This window comes from Protopterus annectens, chromosome 4.part0 (assembly GCF_019279795.1).
Source record: "Protopterus annectens isolate FY-2018-M chromosome 4.part0, PAN1.0, whole genome shotgun sequence".
NCBI classification, from domain to species: Eukaryota; Metazoa; Chordata; order Ceratodontiformes; family Protopteridae; genus Protopterus; species Protopterus annectens.
Genome location: NC_056733.1, coordinates 853,115,807 through 853,136,675, shown reverse-complemented (window position 1 = coordinate 853,136,675; position 20,869 = coordinate 853,115,807). Strand labels below are relative to the sequence as shown.

At 43.3% G+C, this 20,869-nt stretch overlaps 1 protein-coding gene across 1 annotated transcript in view; it reads left to right on the top strand.

The window, feature by feature from the left end:
- Nucleotides 1-12,953, top strand: part of NT5C (5', 3'-nucleotidase, cytosolic) — a 166,361-nt gene extending 153,408 nt beyond the window's left edge. The window contains exon 5 of the mRNA XM_044068813.1: nucleotides 12,492-12,953. Within this exon, the coding sequence (XP_043924748.1) occupies nucleotides 12,492-12,637 (146 nt within the window). The 3' untranslated portion in view covers nucleotides 12,638-12,953. The remainder of the gene's footprint in view (nucleotides 1-12,491) is intronic.
- The last annotated feature ends 7,916 nt before the right edge of the window (nucleotides 12,954-20,869 follow it).

The window sequence follows — 20,869 nt, the reverse complement described above, 5'->3', positions numbered from 1 at the left end:
ATAATTACTGAATGCAAGTTGTCTGTGTTAATTAGGATGAATAAGTATATTAACTTGCCTAAAATGTGAATATTTTGTGATCCATGAAGGCGAAAGGCCGAGGTACCAGATCACTCACTGAATAAAAGAAAATATTCTGGTGATGTGCTGGTGAATTTGTGTTTTTCAATTTATTTGCTTGCTTGCTGGTGTTTCTTGAGTAAAGCACTATTATCACTGCAAAGCTAGCCTTTTTGAAGCCACCCAAAGAATTTTCCTCAAGAAGATCATTATGTGAAAAGTTTTACTACTTTTAAAATTAAAAACATTCAGGTAAAACAAATACTGATCTAATATAAACCAATTACAAATCAAGAAATCCAGAAATGAATTAAAATTAAGTAAATCTAATGTGCAGTTGTTTGACATTTTTCTCAGACCACATTGGTAAGGAAGCCAAGCATCATTCTTACCAACACATGCATGGCATGTATTTGCTAAATATGCATGCCATGTGTATATATGCCAAATATGAGTCCATGTAGAAATGTCAGGACTCGCAAAGCCGAGTCCCAAAATATCAAATGAAAAGACCAAAAATACAGAAGAATGAATACCAACCATCAGTCTGATACTTTTTTGCAGGGGGTCAAGCCACCTTCGCCCCCCTCCTCCGAAGTTATATATACCACAACTTCAAATTGGCATACCTTGAAGAAAAGGGAATATTCTGAGAAATGTTAGTTTCAGACTTAATATATGCAAGTCCAGATTTAATGTCATTCAGTTTCAGCATTGTTAAACTCTGCATTGACTGCCCCAACATTTCCAATGGTTACCCAATTATGTCCTTAGGTGCAAAACATTGAGCATATGGTTGTTCAGTGTAAGCTACTGTGGTTTTATGCATTGCACTGATGTCACTACATTGTCTTGCACCCTGTAACTTATTCAGCAAGTACATGTGACAGCGGTGTTAGCAAAGATGGGCATTGGTTTCCTGTGATTTTGGTGAATTAAGTATGGCAGGTACAGCCTTCAGGAAGTGTCTGATGGACACACGTTAGGAGTACATAACTTTCCAACATTAAACTGCATATCTGTAAAGACACACTATTTCCTCAAGGCAGTCTAAACAATTGAACTGAATTGTTTAATTTTGTTGTAATTGCTAAACAAGTCTCAAAATCTTGGCTGGCTGCTTGGACCACAGTTCTTCCAAAACAAAGGGCCATGGCTTGTAGGGTCTATATCAGCATATCGAATGCTGAATGCAATTTAATCGAACTGAAATGTTCGAAATCTCAAAAGAGCGAACTGACGGAACATCGAATCTGAAGTAGGAGATTCATTTGTCTGCAACCTGTGGGTTATGGATCCGATATCGGATCCAAACCGGCATGGTTTTCCAGCTATGGATCTGAGCTCTCAGCTCCTCCCCTCACCCATAATGCCCTGCTCTCCCTACATGACCTCAGATCTAGTTTGCCGCGCTGGTGACCAGATTGGTTTTCAGAGCTCTTCAGCTAAGTGGTTGTTTTTTCACTTTAAAGTCTTAAATTTTAAAAATTTTTAGTTAGTTTTTGTGTGAAAGTTGTAGGTTCTCTTCCTTATAGCTTAAAGTTTTAAGTTTTAATAACTTTTATAACTTTTAGTTATACCTCCCCTCGCTGGTGCGTAGAGTGTGTTTGGGCCTTGTTTGCTTGGATAGTTTAGCTTTTATTATTGTTTAATTTTCAAAAAAAAAAAAAAAAAAGGTAGTAGTAGTATCCTTAGGATGTCTGAACCCCCTAAGGCTTTCTTTTCAAAGTGCTCCGAGTGTGGCCATAAGCTTTCCCCTGCTGATGGCCACACTCGGTGCGTTCGATGCCTTGGGGTTGAACACCTCACTTCTGGATGTTCCATTTGTGCAGGGTTCAACCCTAGGGCATTGAAGGAGCGGAGATCGAAGCTGGTCCTGGCGGGACTTTTGCCCCTGGACTCGGCTTCGGCTACCGCTCCTTCAGGGGGTACCGTATCTACGGTTCCCTCCTCTCCTGCTCCCCCTCCTCCACCTGGGACGCAACCTCCCTCTAGTGGTTTGGAGGAGAGGGAAGCAAGAAAAAAGGACCGGCGGGAGAAGCACCATAAGCGGCGGGCCGAGACCTCTGTTTCGGCCCCGCCTGCCAAGCGGGCTTCTCCTCCGGCCTCCTTGTCTGCTGGTTCTCCCCCTCCTCGGCTCCGGTCTCCAGTGTGCTTCTCACCGGGACCTGAGGAGGAGGAGACCCGATCTCCGTCGAGGCTATCGAGGAGGCACTCAAGGCCTACCTCGGTAGCCTCGTTGAGATCTACTTACAGTTTATCTGACGCTGATCTGGACCGGATGATGAGAAGGTTCATCCAGGCCCAGATGCAGATGGGAGTGCTCCTGCCTCCCCCCCCTCTGGGGGGGAGCTCGACCCCTTTCTTTAAACCTATAGCTCCTTCTCCGACCCGCTACCCGGGTTTGGAGCGGTTGGAGCCGAGCAGCTTCGGAGCCGGGGGTGGGTCGGCGCCGATAGTACTAGGTACTTCGGATCCGACCCTGCCCTCGAGTGCTTCGGATCCGACCTCTCGGAGCCTGGATCCGAGCTTCGGGTCCGGGGGGATCAGTGCTCCTTCAGCGCCGTCGGTGTCGGAGCGCACTGCCCCCTCGGATCCGAGTGCTTCGGTGCCGGCTCCAATCCACTCTTCGGATCCGAGGGGGAGCCGATTATCGGATCCTTTGGTCGCGGTTGGCTCCCCCTCGGCTTTTGATGTAGTGGAGAGGGCCCTGTTGAGGGTTTCCGGACTCCCGGCACTTGCTTCGGCTCCGTCCCGCGCTCCGTCTGCACTGAGCCAGGCTTCCACCATCTGGCCAATGGGACAGCCCACTCCTTTGCCCCAAGTTGTTCCTTTGGAACATGACACTGCTTGCGAGGGGTCCTCGGACAGCCCCCCTGAGGATGCCCCTCGCAAGCATACGTGCAAAAGGAGGCACATAGACTCCCCCGAGTCTCTCACAGAAGACACGGATTTGGAGGAAGGGGAAGGCTCCCCAAGATCACCCCCCGAGGATGTCTCCTTTGGAGACATCATGGAAATGCTTCGCATAAGGGGGGGTGGTCTGCCCCCAAGTCTTCCTCGGACGAGTCCGTGTTCTTGGAGGCATTTGAAGCGGGCCCGTCTACCTCTTGGGTGTCCCCTCCTGCCGACCCCCTGGTGGACCTGATCACCACCAGGGCGTGGAAGGAACCGGACACCGTGGAGCCAATCCCAAAAAGGCCTGACTGCATCCTTAGTCCCCCGGCTGACCGTACCCACTGGAGCAAGGGGCCTCCGGTAGATGCCATGTTGACGGCGGCAGCCACCAAGAGGGAACTTGCTCAGGAGAGTCCCTCAGTCCATCCCCCGAGCAAGGAGTCTCGGATGATGGACCGCTTGGGGAAGCGAATGTTTAGTTCAGCGACCTTTTCAGTGAGGGCGCTGAACTACTTGGCACATGTGATTAGGATGCAGCGTGATCTTATCAAGGAATACGCTGCATCCCCCCCAGAGTCCATGTCGGAGGAGGACAAACTGTTGCACTCCACCCGTATGGCCACTCTCAGGTCCGTGACTAATACCTCTATGCGGTTACTGTCCCATGCTACGGAGGGAGCCGCTAGAGCCACAGGGGCAGGCCTAGTTACTAGACGACAGGCCTGGCTCTGCCATTGTGATTTCATGGAGCCCTTCAAGGCGTCATTCGCGAACGCTCCCTTCGATGGTTCTGCCCTTTTTGGCAAAATGGTTCTTGATACTTTGACCCAGAGCGAGAAGGACGGGAAGACGCTGTCTGCCGTCGGAATCCGCTTCTCGGTGCCCCAGAGGTCCTATTCTAGGAACCAAAAGGGCCAAAAGAAGATGTGGATCCGGAAGTCGCAGCAGTCCCAACCCGCTCCGGACAACCAGTCCTTCCGTGGCAGAGGAGGACAGGGAGGACGCCGCCCTAGGGGCAGAGGGGCTCCCAGGAACTTCGTGTCCAGAGAACCTTTCTCTGAACGGCCCGCGCAGCAGCCCTGAAGGGTTGCCCGGCTGCTCCACTCTGGAGGCAGTCGGGGGGCGTTTCTCGGAGCACCTAGCGGCATGGGAGTCCATAACATCAGACCGCTGGGTCCTCCGCATCATATCCAGAGGATACCTCATTCCTTTTCTTCACACCCCAAAATTAAAGTCCCTCCCCGACGTTCCACCCGGTCAGTGGGAGGCCGCTTTGGCAGAAATTGGCTATCTGCTGAAGAAAAGAGCCATCCAGCCCGTCCCCCCAGACCAGATCGGATCAGGGTTCTACTCCAGGTTCTTTTTAGTGCCAAAAAAGATGGGGGACCTAAGACCAATTTTAGACCTGTCACTCTTGAACCTGGCAGTCCCCAAGGAGAAGTTCCGAATGGTTACCTTGCAGTCCATTCTCCCCCTTCTGGGAGAAAATCATTGGATGTGCTCTATAGACCTCAAGGATGCGTACTACCACATTCTAATGGACAGACACTCCAGGAGGTTTCTTCGCTTCCGGCTGGGAGCCAGTCACTACCAATTCAGGGTCCTTCCCTTTGGTCTCACTACAGCCCCCAGGGTGTTCACCAAAGTATTAGCAGTGGTAGCGGCCCACCTGAGGCTTCAGGGGGTACAGGTCTTCCCATACCTGGACGACTGGTTCCTTACCGCCCCAACAAGGCATCTACTGATATTGGCGTGAGACTCCTTTCTCCATCTAGCTCCCCGCCTGGGTATCACGATAAATGCAGAAAAATCCAACCTAGCCCCTACACAGCTCATAGATTTTATAGGGGCCAGGTTAGACACGAGACAGTTGAGAGCCTTCCTCACGGCGGACAGAGTTCAGAACCCACAGCTCCAGGTGCGGGCCATCCTCCACTCCAGCTCAGTTCCGGCGGAATTGGTCCTGAGGGCTCTAGGGTCCATGGCAGCAGCGATAGCTCTTCTACCTCTCGCCAGGCTCAATATGCGGGTCCTTCAATGGACACTCCTAGTTCAGTGGTCTTATCTTGCTCTCCCTATGCATCATCCCATTGCGATCAGCAAGGCTTGCAAGCGGTCCCTCTTGTGGTGGCTCCACTCCCAAGATCTCCACAGAGGCCGCAACTTTTGTGCTTCTCCCCCTCTCGCCACGGTGACCACGTACGCCTCCCGCCTCGGGTGGGGGGGGCATTTTGCAGGCCGGACGGTCCAAGGCACGTGGAACGATTCAGAGACCTTACTTCAATGTTCTACAGATGAGAGCAGTGCTCTTAGCGTTGCGAGCACTTCAGGCCTTTCTTCCCTTGGGAACTATTGCGATTCAGTTGGACAACATGTCTGTCGTCTGGTATATCAACAAACAGGGGGGAACCAGGTCTTACCCTCTTTGTCGAGAAGCCATGAGAGTGTGGGAATGGGCAATCTCCACCAACCGCTTTCTCATCGCGATGCATATTCCGGGTCGGTCCAACATCCTTGCAGACAAACTCAGTCGCACCATTCTCTCCCCTTACGAGTGGTCTCTCAATGCTCAAGTAGCGAAATGCATCTTCGCACGGTGGGGAACTCCTTGTTGCGATCTTTTTGTGTCTCCCTCAAACACCAAGTGCAACAGTTTTTTCGCTCTAATACCTCCGACGGGAGATACCCCAAGAGACGCTCTGGTGCATGCTTGGCCCCCCGGTCTTCTTTACGCTTACCCTCCTTTGCCTCTGATGCTCCAAGTTCTTCAGAAAGCCTCCTGGTTGGGGTGCAGAATGATTCTCATTGCCCCATTCTGGCCTCGACAGATCTGGTTCCCTTTCCTAAGGTCTCACTCAGTGAATCCACCCTGGATTCTGGATCCCATTCCGGATCTCATATCTCACCCGTCCCATCTACCTACCCCGAACCTGGACAACCTGAAGCTAACTGCTTGGCTGCTCCAGTTCCACTCCTAATCAGGACTCCCGGTATTTCGTCTCCCTTTAAGGCCATCCTGGTAGCGGCTCATAAACCATCTACCAGGAAAGTTTACCGCAGCAAGTGGAAACGGTTCTCCATTTGGGCGGAGCGGCAAGGTCTAGACCCCTTCACAGTTCCCCTTCCTCTGGTGCTTGACTTCTTAACCACTCTTTTTAATGATGGTGCCAGCAGTTCCACGGTCAAAGTACAACTTGCGGCAATTTCTCACTATCATATTGGTCATGACTCCAGTCCACTGATGTCTGCCAAATTGTGTAAAATCTTCCTGAAAGGTACTTTTCTTCTTAGGCCCCCTGTAAAGCAAGCGGTTCCTCCATGGGACCTTTCCTTGGTTCTTCAGGCCTTGACCGCTCCCCCCTACGAACCTGCAGCCACGGTAGAGCTTAAATTTTTATCTCTCAAGACAGCCTTTTTAGTGGCCATTACTTCGGCCAAGAGAGTTTCGGAACTTCAAGCCTTGTCCATCAAGTCTCCTTACTTGGTCTTTCATCCAGACCGTGTATTCCTCAGGACCAATCCGTCCTTTCTTCCTAAGGTAGCTTCTGAAGCAAATATTAATCAATCCATTAACCTCCCTGTTTTTTTCCCTAAATATCAAAACAAGGGTGAATACAAGCTACATTCCTTAGATGTTCACAGGCAACTTCGTTTTTATCTGAACAGGACAGCTGGTCATAGGCAATCCGACCAGTTGTTTATTTCCTTTGCTAAATTCAATTTGGGTAAACCAATCTCCAAAGTCTCCTTATCACGCTGGATTTCACAATGCATCTTATTGGCTTATCAAGCTTCTGGGAGGCCCGCACCTGAGGGAGTACATGCCCATTCAACCCGGTCAGTTTCTACCTCAGCAGCTTTTAAAGCTAGGATTCCTCTGGATGATATTTGTTCAGCAGCCACTTGGGCTTCATCCCATACCTTTATTTCCCACTACAAGTTGGATATTACATCTAGAGGTAGAGCATCCTTTGGCTCCGCGGTGCTCCGGAATATCCTTCCATGACGGCCACCCAAGATTCAGGTAGCTCGGGACTCTGTCCCACAGGTTGCAGACAAATGAATCTCCTACTTCAGATTTAGAAGTTATGTACTTACCATAACGTTCCATCTGAGTAGGTGTATTCATTTGTCTGCAACCATCCCGCCCTCCTATCCCCCTGGCCTTGTCAGTTTCCTGCATAGTATGTGTTACCCTTTCTAGGGTATGTTGATTTATGGCAAACTCGATCTGAGGTCATGTAGGGAGAGCAGGGCATTATGGGTGAGGGGAGGAGCTGAGAGCTCGGATCCATAGCTGGAAAACCATGCCGGTTCGGATCCGATATCGGATCCATAACCCACAGGTTGCAGACAAATGAATACACCTACTCAGATGGAACGTTATGGTAAGTACATAACTTCTAATTTCTTTCCCAGGGAAAGAAATCAGTGTTCCGTGCAAAAAAAAAAAAAATGTAATACTTTAACCACTAACATTGTGCCCCCCATACCCCCCTACTTAAATATACCAACTCCGAGACCGCACCACAGTGGAGGAAATAGCAAACTCTGATGACGGCCCACCAATTTCTTTCCCTGCGAAAGAAATTTATGTTCCGTCAGTTTGCTCTTCTGAGATTTCGAACATTTCAGTTCGATGAAACTAAATTCGGCATTTTCAACATTCAAAATGCTGATAGGAACCTGGCTTATGTGTATCATACAGACCTTTAACACTCATAAATAAGAGCTGTAAATTATTTATGGACATTTTTGCCAAAAGGATTACACTTGTGATGAAAAAACTGGCTTATCCTTATCAGCCAAGGTTTAAACCACACAGGGAAATTCAAAATAATGTAAAAAGAATTTGTCTTTTAGTAAATGCTGCAAATAAGTCCAATTATTGTAAAATATTGTTAAAGAAAGGCTTATTACATTACGTTGGAAGGTATCTTATGAATGTTTAAAGGCTCTGATAGCATAGAGGTTGACTATGATCCAGGTTCAGAGAATGGCTTTGGTAGCTGCTGGAGTTGACTGGTGAAGAGAGGAGTGATGTGACCTTACGTGCTTGTCTCCTTTGGGGTGAATGGAGTGAGATTACATGTCCAGGATGTTTTGTTCCATGGTTAGAGTCCCTTTTGAAGAACAAAAACTATACGGGAAAGTTATTTCTTACAGAAGGGCAGTTTTGAGGGGAGTTGCATCACTTTTAAAAGTGAGCGACAAGCCTTAAGCTAATGCCTACTCTATATCTGTATACTGAACACTGGATCATGCTACTGGGCGTGAGTTAAAGAGTTAGGGCTAAAATTAGAAGCTCCCCAATGACTGCCAGAGTGGTGGTTCTACCTCAATTTGCTCTTGCCCTCGAAAGGAGAAGAAATGGGCTAGTTTTCCAGGAGGGGGGGTGATGGTCAGCAGGCACTGGGGAGAGAAAAAGCTCAAAAAATGTATGAATGTTTAATAAGTGGAATTTCGTAATGAATTTATAGACGCAATAGAATAATTATGTAAGGATTCTTATGCTGCAGCAAAACATCTTCATACACCTCAGAAAAAGTTTTCAGTAAACAAAGATATAAACTCAATAGCATGCATCCTTATTTGCTTTCAAATCAGTTATACAGCATAATAGAGAAACTGTTAAAATTGGGTAATTTGATATTAACCAGATTACAGAAAGTAAGAATTATTTGTTGCTTATATTATTTTACGTATTAGCTAGTCAAAGAATTAACACTTGATTCTGTAAATATATTTAAAACATCATATAATCATGACATAATTTTAACACTCAGAATTAAGTAGGTATCAAATTTGCTGATGATTGTCCGTTAGTGAGAGAAGAAAGCATTTAAATTAAAATGGAAGTGGATTATTGTGCAAGTCACATTTATTTAAATTTGTTAAAGGGAATAGAACAATGATGACAAAGATATGCAAGAAAGGCAACCTTTAATAGTGGTCCCACAGGTATTAGGGTAGATAAAACTTTTTCATCCTACTTGATGTCTTCCTATTATATATTGCTTAACTTTCACTATCCAGTTACTCTTTGCTGTTCCTGGTCCTTTAAAAAAAGTTATTGGGTTGTGTATATTTCTGGGTGTTTTTTTCACTAATCTCAGTATGACAGCCTGGGATTTAATAAGAAACGGTCACGGCCCTGTCCACAACTTCTAAATGGATTGCTGCAGTTCTGATTATGATAATTACTTGAATAGAAAAGAACACTGGGAAGCGTCAGCTGCATCTATAATGCAAGATATAAGATGGGACTGGAGCTTTCCTGTCTTGTATCTTTTGGTGGCTGTGCTAAAACCTGACATTTATAGCACTGCTTTACAGTGTACTCACCCTTAGACATGTGAGATGACTCATGATCATCTCGTCTTGGCTTTTATTTCTCAGGCATCTAACACACACTTTTGCAGTATGAACATCAGGATCAAAACATGAACTGTGTGAATGGTAGTAATCCCCCAGTGACATGTAGTGACACTGATGGAGAGTTAGCACACACTCAAGATGCAACTAACTGCACCTGGCCACCACCAGGTGACTTGCCATACAATTGAAATCTCTTCTTCCCATCTAGCTTTTTGGCAGCCGCAGGACTGACTAGTCAAAACTATTGTAATGTCTATTTTCTCAGTTAAATGTTATTTGTTCTCTCACACCTACTGACCCCAGTAACTGGGATCACCACTAGTACTTATCTGGATTATTAGTAACACCTTATATGATAGAAGGCAGAAACCCATTTTCATCACAGTGCATAGAAGAGGAGCTTTTTCTAATTGTCATATTGTGATTCTCTCCTAGTATGCAGAAATGTCAAAATAGGGAATCATTAGCCTCAACATGCAAGCTTGGTTATATATTCATGTGCTATGTGCCTGGAGACCAACTGATCCACGCAAGGTGGAAAGTGGCATGCAGCATAAGAACCCCAGCCTCAAACACTTTGGCTTCTTATTCAATAGGGGTTGCCTGTATTGCAAACAAACGCTTTCTCTATGTCAAGTTTTGCTAGCTTTTAAAAACAAAAGTAGATTTTTTTTTTTTATCCTGAATAGAAGTTGTTAAGCAGAAAAGAATTTAGAAATGTGATTGGTGGATCATGTGACATTTGATATTAGGAGATGTTCCATATATTCTGCTATTGAAGTTACATACATCTAGAGCTTATCTGAGAAATTTACTGTTGAATGTTTCCATCTGTTTGATTTGTAAAACCATATCAGTCAGCACGGTGGTGGCATATATACAGATGGTGCATATGTGTGTGGCCAAAGTGACCAGGGTGTTGGTGGAGCTGATGAGGGAGAATAGTGGTGAGTATATTACATTGCCTCACCCACCATTGGAGGAGGGAAGCAGCTTGGCCTGCTGCTGCACTGGGTGTCACTGTTAATGTGCTACAAGCAGTTGATGGAGGGGCAGACATGCCAAGCAGAACATGCTGTAACTGGAGTCTGGCATGTTCTTGTAATATGCATGTTCAGTGGCTAGTACTGCAGGCTAAACCCATCAGCTGCTTCATGGTTCCAAGCATCAGAGCTTACTGGAAAAAAGAATGAAATCCTGATGGCTACCTAGATAATTGCCTTCTACAGCTGGCTGTTGCTCAAAGAGAAATGAATGGGCCAGTTGTATCACAGAAAGGGATAATAACTGTCAGAAGCAAGGCTAAAAAAAGGATGTTTGTAGAACTACAGCAGGAGTAAAGCATCTAGATTTTTTAAAGTAAGATGTTTCTGCTTCAGACCGCTGAAGTCACTGTTGTACTGCAACATATTGGTAGACATTGCGAGAACAAGTTTGTCTTTTTATGGTATTTGTTCCTGCAGTATAATGGCAGCCAAATATACATGCAGCTGCAGTCATGTTTAGCAGTACGTCCCTCCTCAAATGCATGTATGTGATAAATAGGGGGGGGGTGTAGCCTTGCAGTATGTCTTAAAGTTCATGTGCAAAGACTAAACATACCTGTCCCAGAATGGACGTCCTTCTGATATTACTCGCCTTAGAGATGTGGTGAGCTGTTGTGCCAACTATCAGTAAGGATAGCAAACAGTACTCTTAAAAGTATACTGCAAAGGTAGGTGTTCTTCATGCATGTCAGATGTCTCTCACTCCATTTTCAGACACTTGTTTTAGCTTTGTGATCAGTTAACAAACTGAGTAAATACATAAAATAAATAAATCATAGATGACCGTGCTTCCCACTTTTCTACCTGCCTTCATTTAGTAGCAGCATTACTGTGTACAGTAAAATCAGAGTGCTCAATCAGCAAGTTTTTTTTCTTTATATGTAATTTTTGCCCCTGCCTGCTGACCATCAAGCCTCCATCTGGATAGTTGTGGCTCATTTGTTTCCCCATATAGTACAACACCCCAGTTCTGGGCCAAGATGTAGCCTGAGGGTGCCATCATTTAGCCGGCCATAAGGTTTTTTTTTTTTGTGCCCTTGCTAGTATCCCAGCAACTGAGAATGTTTCTAATAGCCTAACCCCACCACATGGTGGAGGGCAAGGACTGCAAGATTATTAGACTTCCCTATGTGAGTGCACCCACCTTTAAGTCTACCTACCCATTGTGGATTGGTGAGTCTAATGTCTGCCCCCAGTTGTTTATTTGTATTCCAGCCTCTCCTCCAAGGGACTTATGCAGTACTTGAAAGGCTCTGCCCTTCCCCACCAGGATAGGCACACCCATCTTCCTTTTCCAGCTCAGTAAGAAGCCTGTGCCAGTAATCGATCCCAGGTCAAAGTGGTCGTAGTTAGGGTTATATCTCTGAACTCCACCAGGACTGTCTTCCTCATGCAGCAAGTATTAATTTTACTTAAGTGTACTTGGAAGACTTGTGGAGGTGAGCAGGACTTAATATTTTACATTCCTTATTAAGACAAAGCTGATAAGAATCTGTGATAGTTGACATTCATCCTTGTGTGTGTGGAGCCTTTTCAGGATAGGAGCACTCCCCAATGCACATAATTTTGTTGCTTATGTTCACGACTTTTAATAGGTGGATATGGCAAGAGACAAAGCATGTGACAGTAATAACAAATAAATAAAGTATCTTTTATTCATGGCACAAAAGCTTATTTTGACCAAAATCACACGTAGTTGGAACATATAGTCACATGGTTTGAACTGGAAAATGGCAGGTTTGGGGACTGTAGGTTTGAACACGATCTTTAAGTCTTTCATGTTTGCTGACATACATATTACAGTAGTGTAGGAAGGTTGCCATGAATGGGCTACAGTAAAAGTGTTTCATGTGATAGGGGGTGGGAGAAGTTCCTTTTCCTTTCCTGAAGGCATGCAGTCTGCAAGTCTTATTTATATTAGGCTAAAAACAAACATTGTGGAAAAAAATTTCTATGTGAAAAACACAGGACTGTTAATTTATTAGGCTAGTTAACTGAATGCCTTTTTCCTAGTAGAATGTTAAATAGAAGTTAACATTTTAATTTATGTATTTATTTATGTATTTACTTTTTTTTTTTTTTTTTTTTTTTTTTTTTTTTTTTTTACAGGAGTAGAACCTAACCCTAGTTGGGAGCACATCCTCTTCACTAGCTGTCATAATCAGCACATTGCTCTCCCACCTCCACGCAGAAGACTGCAGTCCTGGGCAGATGATTGGAAGGCAGTCCTTAACAGTAAACACTGCAGCACATGATTGTTGGAGAACAAGAAGTTCAGAACAGTGGTCCTAATTTACTAAAAGTAGTGGTGCAGTGGAACACTTGAGTAAATGTTCTGTTGAAATGTGACATTCATCAACTGCTATCTGATGTAAAGTGTACTACTGAAAATGTGGAATGTCTTGATATATAAATACTCTTCAAAATCAGCAGAAAGCAACACATTAAGACTGTTGGACAAATGAGATATGTCTGTCGGAGTGCCGTGTTGAAATCTAAAGCAAAGTTATAAGCCTTTGCATTTCCCATTTTAGCTGAATACTATAAAATAAAGCACTCCGGTCAAACCTGTACTTGTTCTGTTTCTCTGCTGTAAAATGCTTCATTTTTACCAGAAAGTACAATTGTTTAAAAACTTGAGTAGATACTTGAGTAGATCACTGTTGCAGTAATCATTACTACTAAGGGACTTCTCCACAGGCATCCCTAATCCTCTGGCCCAACTTTTATAGCTCAAAACCCTTCAGTCTAGGTGTAGTGGATGTCATCCAGCCAAGGACATCAGGACACTCCAAGTGTACAACTGGATTCTGTCTTGCCTGGAAAGGATAGAAACTCCCTTGCTAGGAGTAGCAGAGCCAAGGTTGGATGTATGGAAGAAGAAAAAGGTAAGGAAAGTCCTACCCTGTTCAGGAACCAAAGAGAGAGGAAACAGGCTTCCCCAGACAGCTACCCACACCCGAACATACCCAAGGACCTAGACAAAGGGGAAGGGAAAATATTGAGGGAGGGTACTGCACCCTAGGCCAGGTTGCCTATAATCTAAGGTAGTAAAGCAGACCAGAGGAGGTGCTGGAAAGGATGGAGTGCTAAAGCAGTAATCTACTTGAACTTTAACTAGTATCGGTAAGTTTACACACAACCATTCTATGCTCTTAGCCTGATTCTTTGGTACCAAAGGATAATGCCCTGACTGCAACACAGGTGAATGGGGTTCAATTAGCAACCTTGGCACTGTAGGAGCCAGGTAGGAAGGGGTGAAGTTACGGTGGACTGTTCCAATCGTTCGTGGGAACACAAACAGGTGTGATTTGATTTCCCTGATGGAGACAGGGGAAACCACCTCAAACTGCTTTGTTGGGCAGGGTGAGGCTGCTTGGAGGCAGTAGTCTTTGTGGACATGAGAGGATGGCTTCAGCAGTCAGCCCAGTGCATGTTCTCTCCCTGGGTACATTTGGGGAGTAGGGCTTCACTCATTCATGTCAGAGCAGCACAGTTATTAAGGAGGACTAAAGCTCTAAGCTGTTAATAAGCTACTTCCCGTGACAAATATGCAGAGGCTGATGCCTTCTACCAGTATTTGCATACTGTGTGACTGAGCAAAATCACTTAACCAGACTGTTGTCCAATGGGCTTACCCAGTCAACAGCTAGATATTAACAAAGAAATGCTGGCTGCTTAATTTCCCCATAGGAACAATAGTGCATCCTAAGATCATTTTCAGACATTCCATGAGTAATACCATACTGGAAACATATGTTCATAATTTTTGAAAGGTAACAGCTGCAAAAAAAAAAAGTGAAAAAGCAAAAACTGTACAGCAGACACAGATCATCACAATTGTGTAAGTTGACAATGTGGTTTTATATTTTTAATCAATACAGATGCTATGCATATTTTTGCATGTTTGTTAAAACAAGTTAGAGTATATCAGTCACCATACCATATGCATACCTACTATATGTTGGTTATTTGTTTTTGTTAATGTTAGCTTTAAAATGAAACCTTAAGTATTGTACCATATTTTATATATTCTCTGTAATATGAAAAGTATCATAGTTCTCATAATTTGAAAACTAAACAAAAGTTTTACATTTCACCACCTGTAACAGGTAAAGGTCATATATCAGTGGACAATTTGTGTGGACTGATACAAAAGTTTCCAAATGAATCATCTGTTTTTCCTTGTGTTTCTTTCCAGAGAGGTAGGAATAGTTATGGCATATATAATTTTTATAATGTGCTAAATATATCAGCATTAGGTTTTGCTAGTAATTTATCTTAGTAATGCCATTTTTTAACATTATACATTACCTATCATCTTGTTATATTCCTTTTCAGAGGCATTGACAAAAGTATGACAAATATTAATTTTCATATTTTGACAAACTGTGAAATCTAAACGTGTATGCTACCTACAGTTCATGTCTTCCCTCTAAGTTGTATGTTTTGACAGCATCTTCAAATTGAGACCCTGCAAATCACATTGCCATGTTCCTTTACACAATACTTCACAAAAATATCTTAGTTTTCATAAAAATAAGTAATAACAGACTGATGTATCTATGCATGTGTGCTACGTACAGTCCATTTCCTGTTATCAAAGTCACAAGTATAGATGGCAGCTTCAAAATGAGCCCATGCAAAGAACAAGGATATAAAAAAATAGCATAATTTTCAGAACCTAAGTAATAAATGAACCGTGGTCTATATCTGTGTGTATTACATACTGTTTTCGTTCTACCATCAAAAAGATACCCTACTCATCACCTTGCCATGCTTCCTTACAGTGTTCATAAAAATATGAAACATAGAATAGTCATCTAATTAGCAAAGTATTACAGCTCTGCAGCTGTGTTACATACATGTACTCCCTGTGTGTAGATGTTTGTAGTAATGTAGACACTCAAAACAATATTTCTCTTTCCATGTGTGCTGTGTTCATGTAGTGGGATGAACTTTGTATTGCTGCCATCAAACCATGAGTGTCATTCAGGAACATCTGAATTATATTTTTATTGACGTGAACTCCATCAATTGCAACCAGGTTCAGATATTCTGCAGCAATGCAGTTGTGAATGATTATCGATCTCTATGACTATGCATCAATCCATGTATGAAACTGTTCTGTGAGTGTCTGGTCTTGTGTATTGCCCAGTGACTGTTGTCTCCAGTGCTGGTGAGGTATGTCACACCACACAAAGACAATGAGGCCACCACAACTGCACAGTTTCCAAAACTGCCTTGATGCAAAACCTCAGCTCTCCAGGGGGATATGTGATGTCATCATTGTCTCAGATGTGTACTTCGAGGATATCAGGCTCAGTATACATCATATTTGTCATTCAACAATTGCAGTAGTCCAGTATATTGTGTACCTCTCCTGGCAATCCAGTGTACTTGCATGCTAAGTTACAGAGGCTGTCAGTTCTGGCTGCATGGCTGGAAGCCTTGGATTCATTGGTCCCCCACTCTGGAAGCCATGCCAGTGTGTTAGTCATCTGAAGCATCTGCACACATATTAGATGCAAACGTGTTAGTGCTGATGTTCAGTAGCTGTCTAGGTGTGGTACAATGATACCTGCATTTGTAACGTGTAACGTTATCAGTGCTCTCTTGATTCTTGGTGCTTATCCACAAGATGATTATATCTTTGAATTGTATAAGGTTAGAATTTTTCAGTGGTGCACAGGTAAGTACCTACCTATCTACCTACCTACCAACTACTAACCCTCATGCACACACACAGTCTATCAAAGGCACTGTAGGCAGAGATCCCATATAAACATGAAAAGGGACCACCACTCCACTAAATTACCTAGGACAGGTAGGGGACTTGAATTTCATGGCAAGAGTGGGGATGAGGAAGATTCCCATACCTTTGATAGCTGCCCCTTGACTACTGAACGGTACTGTCTCAAGACTTCCTCCCAGTGTCAGCAGTCTGCCTTATTTCTGCTGTCTCTATTCATGTCTTTTCAGAAAGGCAAATGGCACCATGGCCAAAGCATGTTTTACAGTGATAAATGCCCATATCCATTGTTGGTGTGACCTAATGAATATTGGTCTGATTTGCTACAGTGGGGCAGCCTGGATTACTACACATACAATACAGATACATAGCCATAATGTGAAGGGGAGAGCAACAGCAAACAAGCTGTAACTGTGGCCAAATTTAAAGAGAAAAAGCAGAGGAAGGACCAACACTCTGTTACATTACCCATGAGAGGTAGACTTCCATGCTACTTTTGGGCATCAGGAACTGTCTTGTACCTGTGCTGGCTGAACAGTCAAACTGCTGAGGTGGTTATGTCTCAAGAATGTCCTACACTCTCAGCACTCTGCCTAACCTCTTCTTCCTCTGTTTCCATGTTCTATTGTTGCTATGACCTAATTAAAACACACATATCCAGGACAGCATCACTATGGGACTGAACCAAAAAGTCTCCAAGTACCCTACTACCAACCTGGACATTACTAAGGTACCTGCCATTTTGCTTTGCAATGCAGTAAATCACATCATGAGAATTTTTTTGCCCCCATTCACAATGCAAACCAGCATAGCATATTTACAAATGCCTTCAAATGGCTAGACCTTGGTGGTTGTTGTACTCAAAAAAAAAAAAAAAAAAAAAAAAAACACAACACTGTATGTTTGTCTTTGCACCTGGATTTACACCATTTCCTCTGTTTACATGTCTCATTGTTGCTTTGACTTAATTAAAACATGCATATCCAGGACAGCATCACTGTAGGACTGAGACAGAAAGTCTCCAGGTAGCCTACTGCCAACCTGGACACTACTAAGGTACCTGTCATTTGCTTTGCAATGTAGTAAGTCACAACATGAGATTCTTTTTTTGCCCCCATTCACATTGCAAAAACAGCACATTTACAACTGTCTTCAAATGGACAGATTTCTGTGGTCTTGGTACTCAAAAAGCACTCAACACTGTATGTTTGCCTTTCAGGATATAGTTGTAGCAACTGGATTTCCACCATTTCATTGAGAAGTGGGAGCTGAGCTTGAAGTGACTCAGTGAATGTTGTCCTGTAATCTCAGTGCATTTCTTCTTCTTCTTGTAGCTGGCAAGGAGATGCTGTCACAGCATCCTGCAAAACTGCAACTGGGTTGTTGGAACAGTGCACCCATTATGTAAAACAAGCAAGTGTTGTTACTGTCATGGGACAGAAAGAAAGCATTCACTAGGGCCACATCCTGCAAGAACCAGAACATATAGGCAGGCGTTCTGTGCTGTGGGTACCGCCCTAAGCTGATTGGCTGCATCCACCTCATTCATGTAACTGTTGTACTTGTTCACAATTTGTAGACATAGCACTGCTATCCATGTTCTAATATATATTCTTCTACATCTACTGCAGGCTAACAAAGTGGAGTCACTGTTCATTGATAGCAAAAATACTGAGTTGCTTTTCCTCCACTGTATTGTCAGGAGTGCTCTACTCTGCAACTGCTTGTAGATACAATGTGCCTGCTAAATGTCTGTGGCACCATACCCTATTGGTGTGCTGGGTACCATAGCAGTGCAGGCCATCTTGCAGTAACTGCTTTGCCAGAGGGACAGAGGTAAAGTTACCGAAGTAACTGTGATGCTTCTTATCATTCAGTTCCCTGGTCAAGTTTGTGACAACCTGGTGTGCCAGTTTGACCTCAACATGCAGTTGAAGCTTTACAAGTTTCATGTACATACCCATTTTGGGCATCTGTCAGCACCCACATCTTTATGCCATCTCCGGCTTACTAGGCATGTACTGTGTAAATGACATATGGTCATGGAATCCAACCATTGCATCATCTACTGCTACCTTACAATGCAGGCTCTACTGTGTCCTGCATGCAGAAGGAGAACATCAGGATATGGGGTGGACATGGTGTATCTTGTCCTGCTTCATGGAGTCAGGTGATGGGTTCAAACAGTTATCACTGCAGTGGAGATACTGCTGAATTTTCTGTTGCAAACTGCTCTCTTGTTATTTACTCACCTATTGCAAAGCACACACATAATTGGTGCCTTTACCAGTACTGCCAGTGCATATGTTTATATATACACTGAAATATGTGCATATGTATCCAGCACATACAGGACTTCATTGATGGTCAACCCTCTGTGCCACAGCCTGTCTGGAGCAGAGCACAGCAGTTTGAATTTTGGAGATAGTGGTATACGTTGTCTAGGAACATCAAATTCATGAAGTCCAGCTCTGTATTTTCTGGACTCTGGTTGGTAATAGGACTAACTGGACCCACAAACTCATCAATCTGTGTAGGTGTTTGATATTATTCCCATGTCTTTATGAGGTGGGCATGTTCTAAGTGCTGTACTGGGGACACTTTGCAGTTATAGGGCTTAGATGCTGCATGACTAGCTGTTTGACCATTGCTGGAACCAGCCCCATTGGATGTCCATTTTGAGCCACATACACAGATGTATTGCAGGAATTGCCTTGATGAGGTACAGTCAGGTATATGATGAATTGCTGTTTAGAGTGACATCCAGTAGATTGTCTTTATTATACTGCACAAACTCAGCGTTGCACAGCATGCCAGCAGGCATATCTTTATGTCTGTCATCATTAAGGGGAATGTCACTGCAAATGTATGATTTCACATGTTGCACATTAGTCATACTATGCTTGTTCTTCAACATACTTAGAAGCAGTTCTTTTTTCAAAGGTGTGCCAGTGGATGGTCACTATATGCATTGTAGTTCTCATTTTTACTCATGTCTGCATTATGTCAAGGTAGCAGATCTAGGTCTTAGTCAGGACTGCTTGTACTACAGTCTGTGTCTGTTCCCACATCAAACATGTAGGTGCTGCTTGATGTCTCCCAAGAAGCCAACATCATATTCTATTGATCTCTGCTGATGCATGAGTTAAACTTCAAATTTCAGCTGCAAAATAATGTGATAGAAAGGCATATGCTGTAACTTATCTGTGTAGACCACTGTTTGAAAACAACACAGCAGCAGTCTACTTTAGATACATCATTTGCCAGCTGGAAAAATGCTAATGACACATTTCTTTGATGAAACCAGTCCCAAACTCAGAGCAACCCAATGGGCGCATAACAGTGCACACACAATAAAAACTGACTGTAATGCAGAAATGTTAGTGGCAATAAAGGAAGATGAGCTACAGTCATTAGGTCCTGTCTTTGAAAAGGTGCATAACTGTCCCTCGTGTAATAGCAGGGTGGTTAGCAGAAAATATATGTTGCACTTCAGTTCTAATTTCAGACCTTCCACTGTAGTGTATCTCTACCTTTGCCCCCAGATATATATCCAGTTGAAAGCATTCCATTGTAGCCACAGCATATTACAGATGTTCATTGTGTTTCACTGTTGCAGTCCTAACCAATGGGTTATCCAGCTCCACGTAGCCCTCGATCAGCCAGAATACCAAAGGTAAGTAAATATGACATCGGCTGTCGGTTGTAAAGGACATCAGGACGTCCAATACAAAAGGAGGCAACCGACATACTTCCTCAGTCTTCCTTGCTGCAGGGCCTGAAGCAGGAGCATTTTTGCACAAGTGCCGGTCAGCCATTTACCTTTTTGGTTTCCGACTACAAAGTTGAAGTCAACTACAGTTAAGTACCCCATTGGGGATCCTCTTTTCTTGCATTAACGAATGTCAGAAAAAGTTAATAATTGTCTTACCTGTGGAAAACAGATTCCCCATAGAGATTTTCATTCCTGTTGTATTAACACTGAAACAGGAACTGCAAATAAACTCGAACCAACACGTGTAGCAGTCACGAAAAAGACCCTTCGCCACCAAGGAAACCAGTCCAGGAACGTTTATTGAATAACACAGTTAACACAAGCATAAAAAACTTAAAGCCGAAGGCATGTAACATGTAAACGCCTTAATCCATAAAACATAAGACACCATGCGTTTTCGTCAACTTCTTGACTTCATCAGACAACCAGTACATCAATTAAGCTTCATTTATATACCCAATATCACCAATTAATTAATTAAGGAATTCAAAAATTTAAAGGTATATCATATAGGGAATTGTGGTGGCAAGTGGCCCTAAATGCAGATAAATTTCCAGGGCTTAATGACAATATATCTATATTGCCACTACTTAAATTAAGAGCTGCTAAAGTTGTAGGAAGAAATTGTACTTAGTGACAATAACCCTAAATGACCACAAGAGGGCTCCATAGTACTGGATGCAGGCTTGAACTAATGAATTATGAGCAACAAATTAATTTTAATATTATCACACACTTTTAAAGTTTATAATATAAGAACAATCATTTAATATTTACACATCACTTTTATAAAATTTATAATATTTTTGTAGTTGAACTGATTTTAGGAATATTTGGTAGGATATAATAACAATTGGAAAGAGTATATGTATATATATAAATGTTTATAAGTTTTTCTTAATAACCTTTTGAAATATTTTTAGGAATAAGTAAGATTCTTATTTAATAATCTTTTAAGAA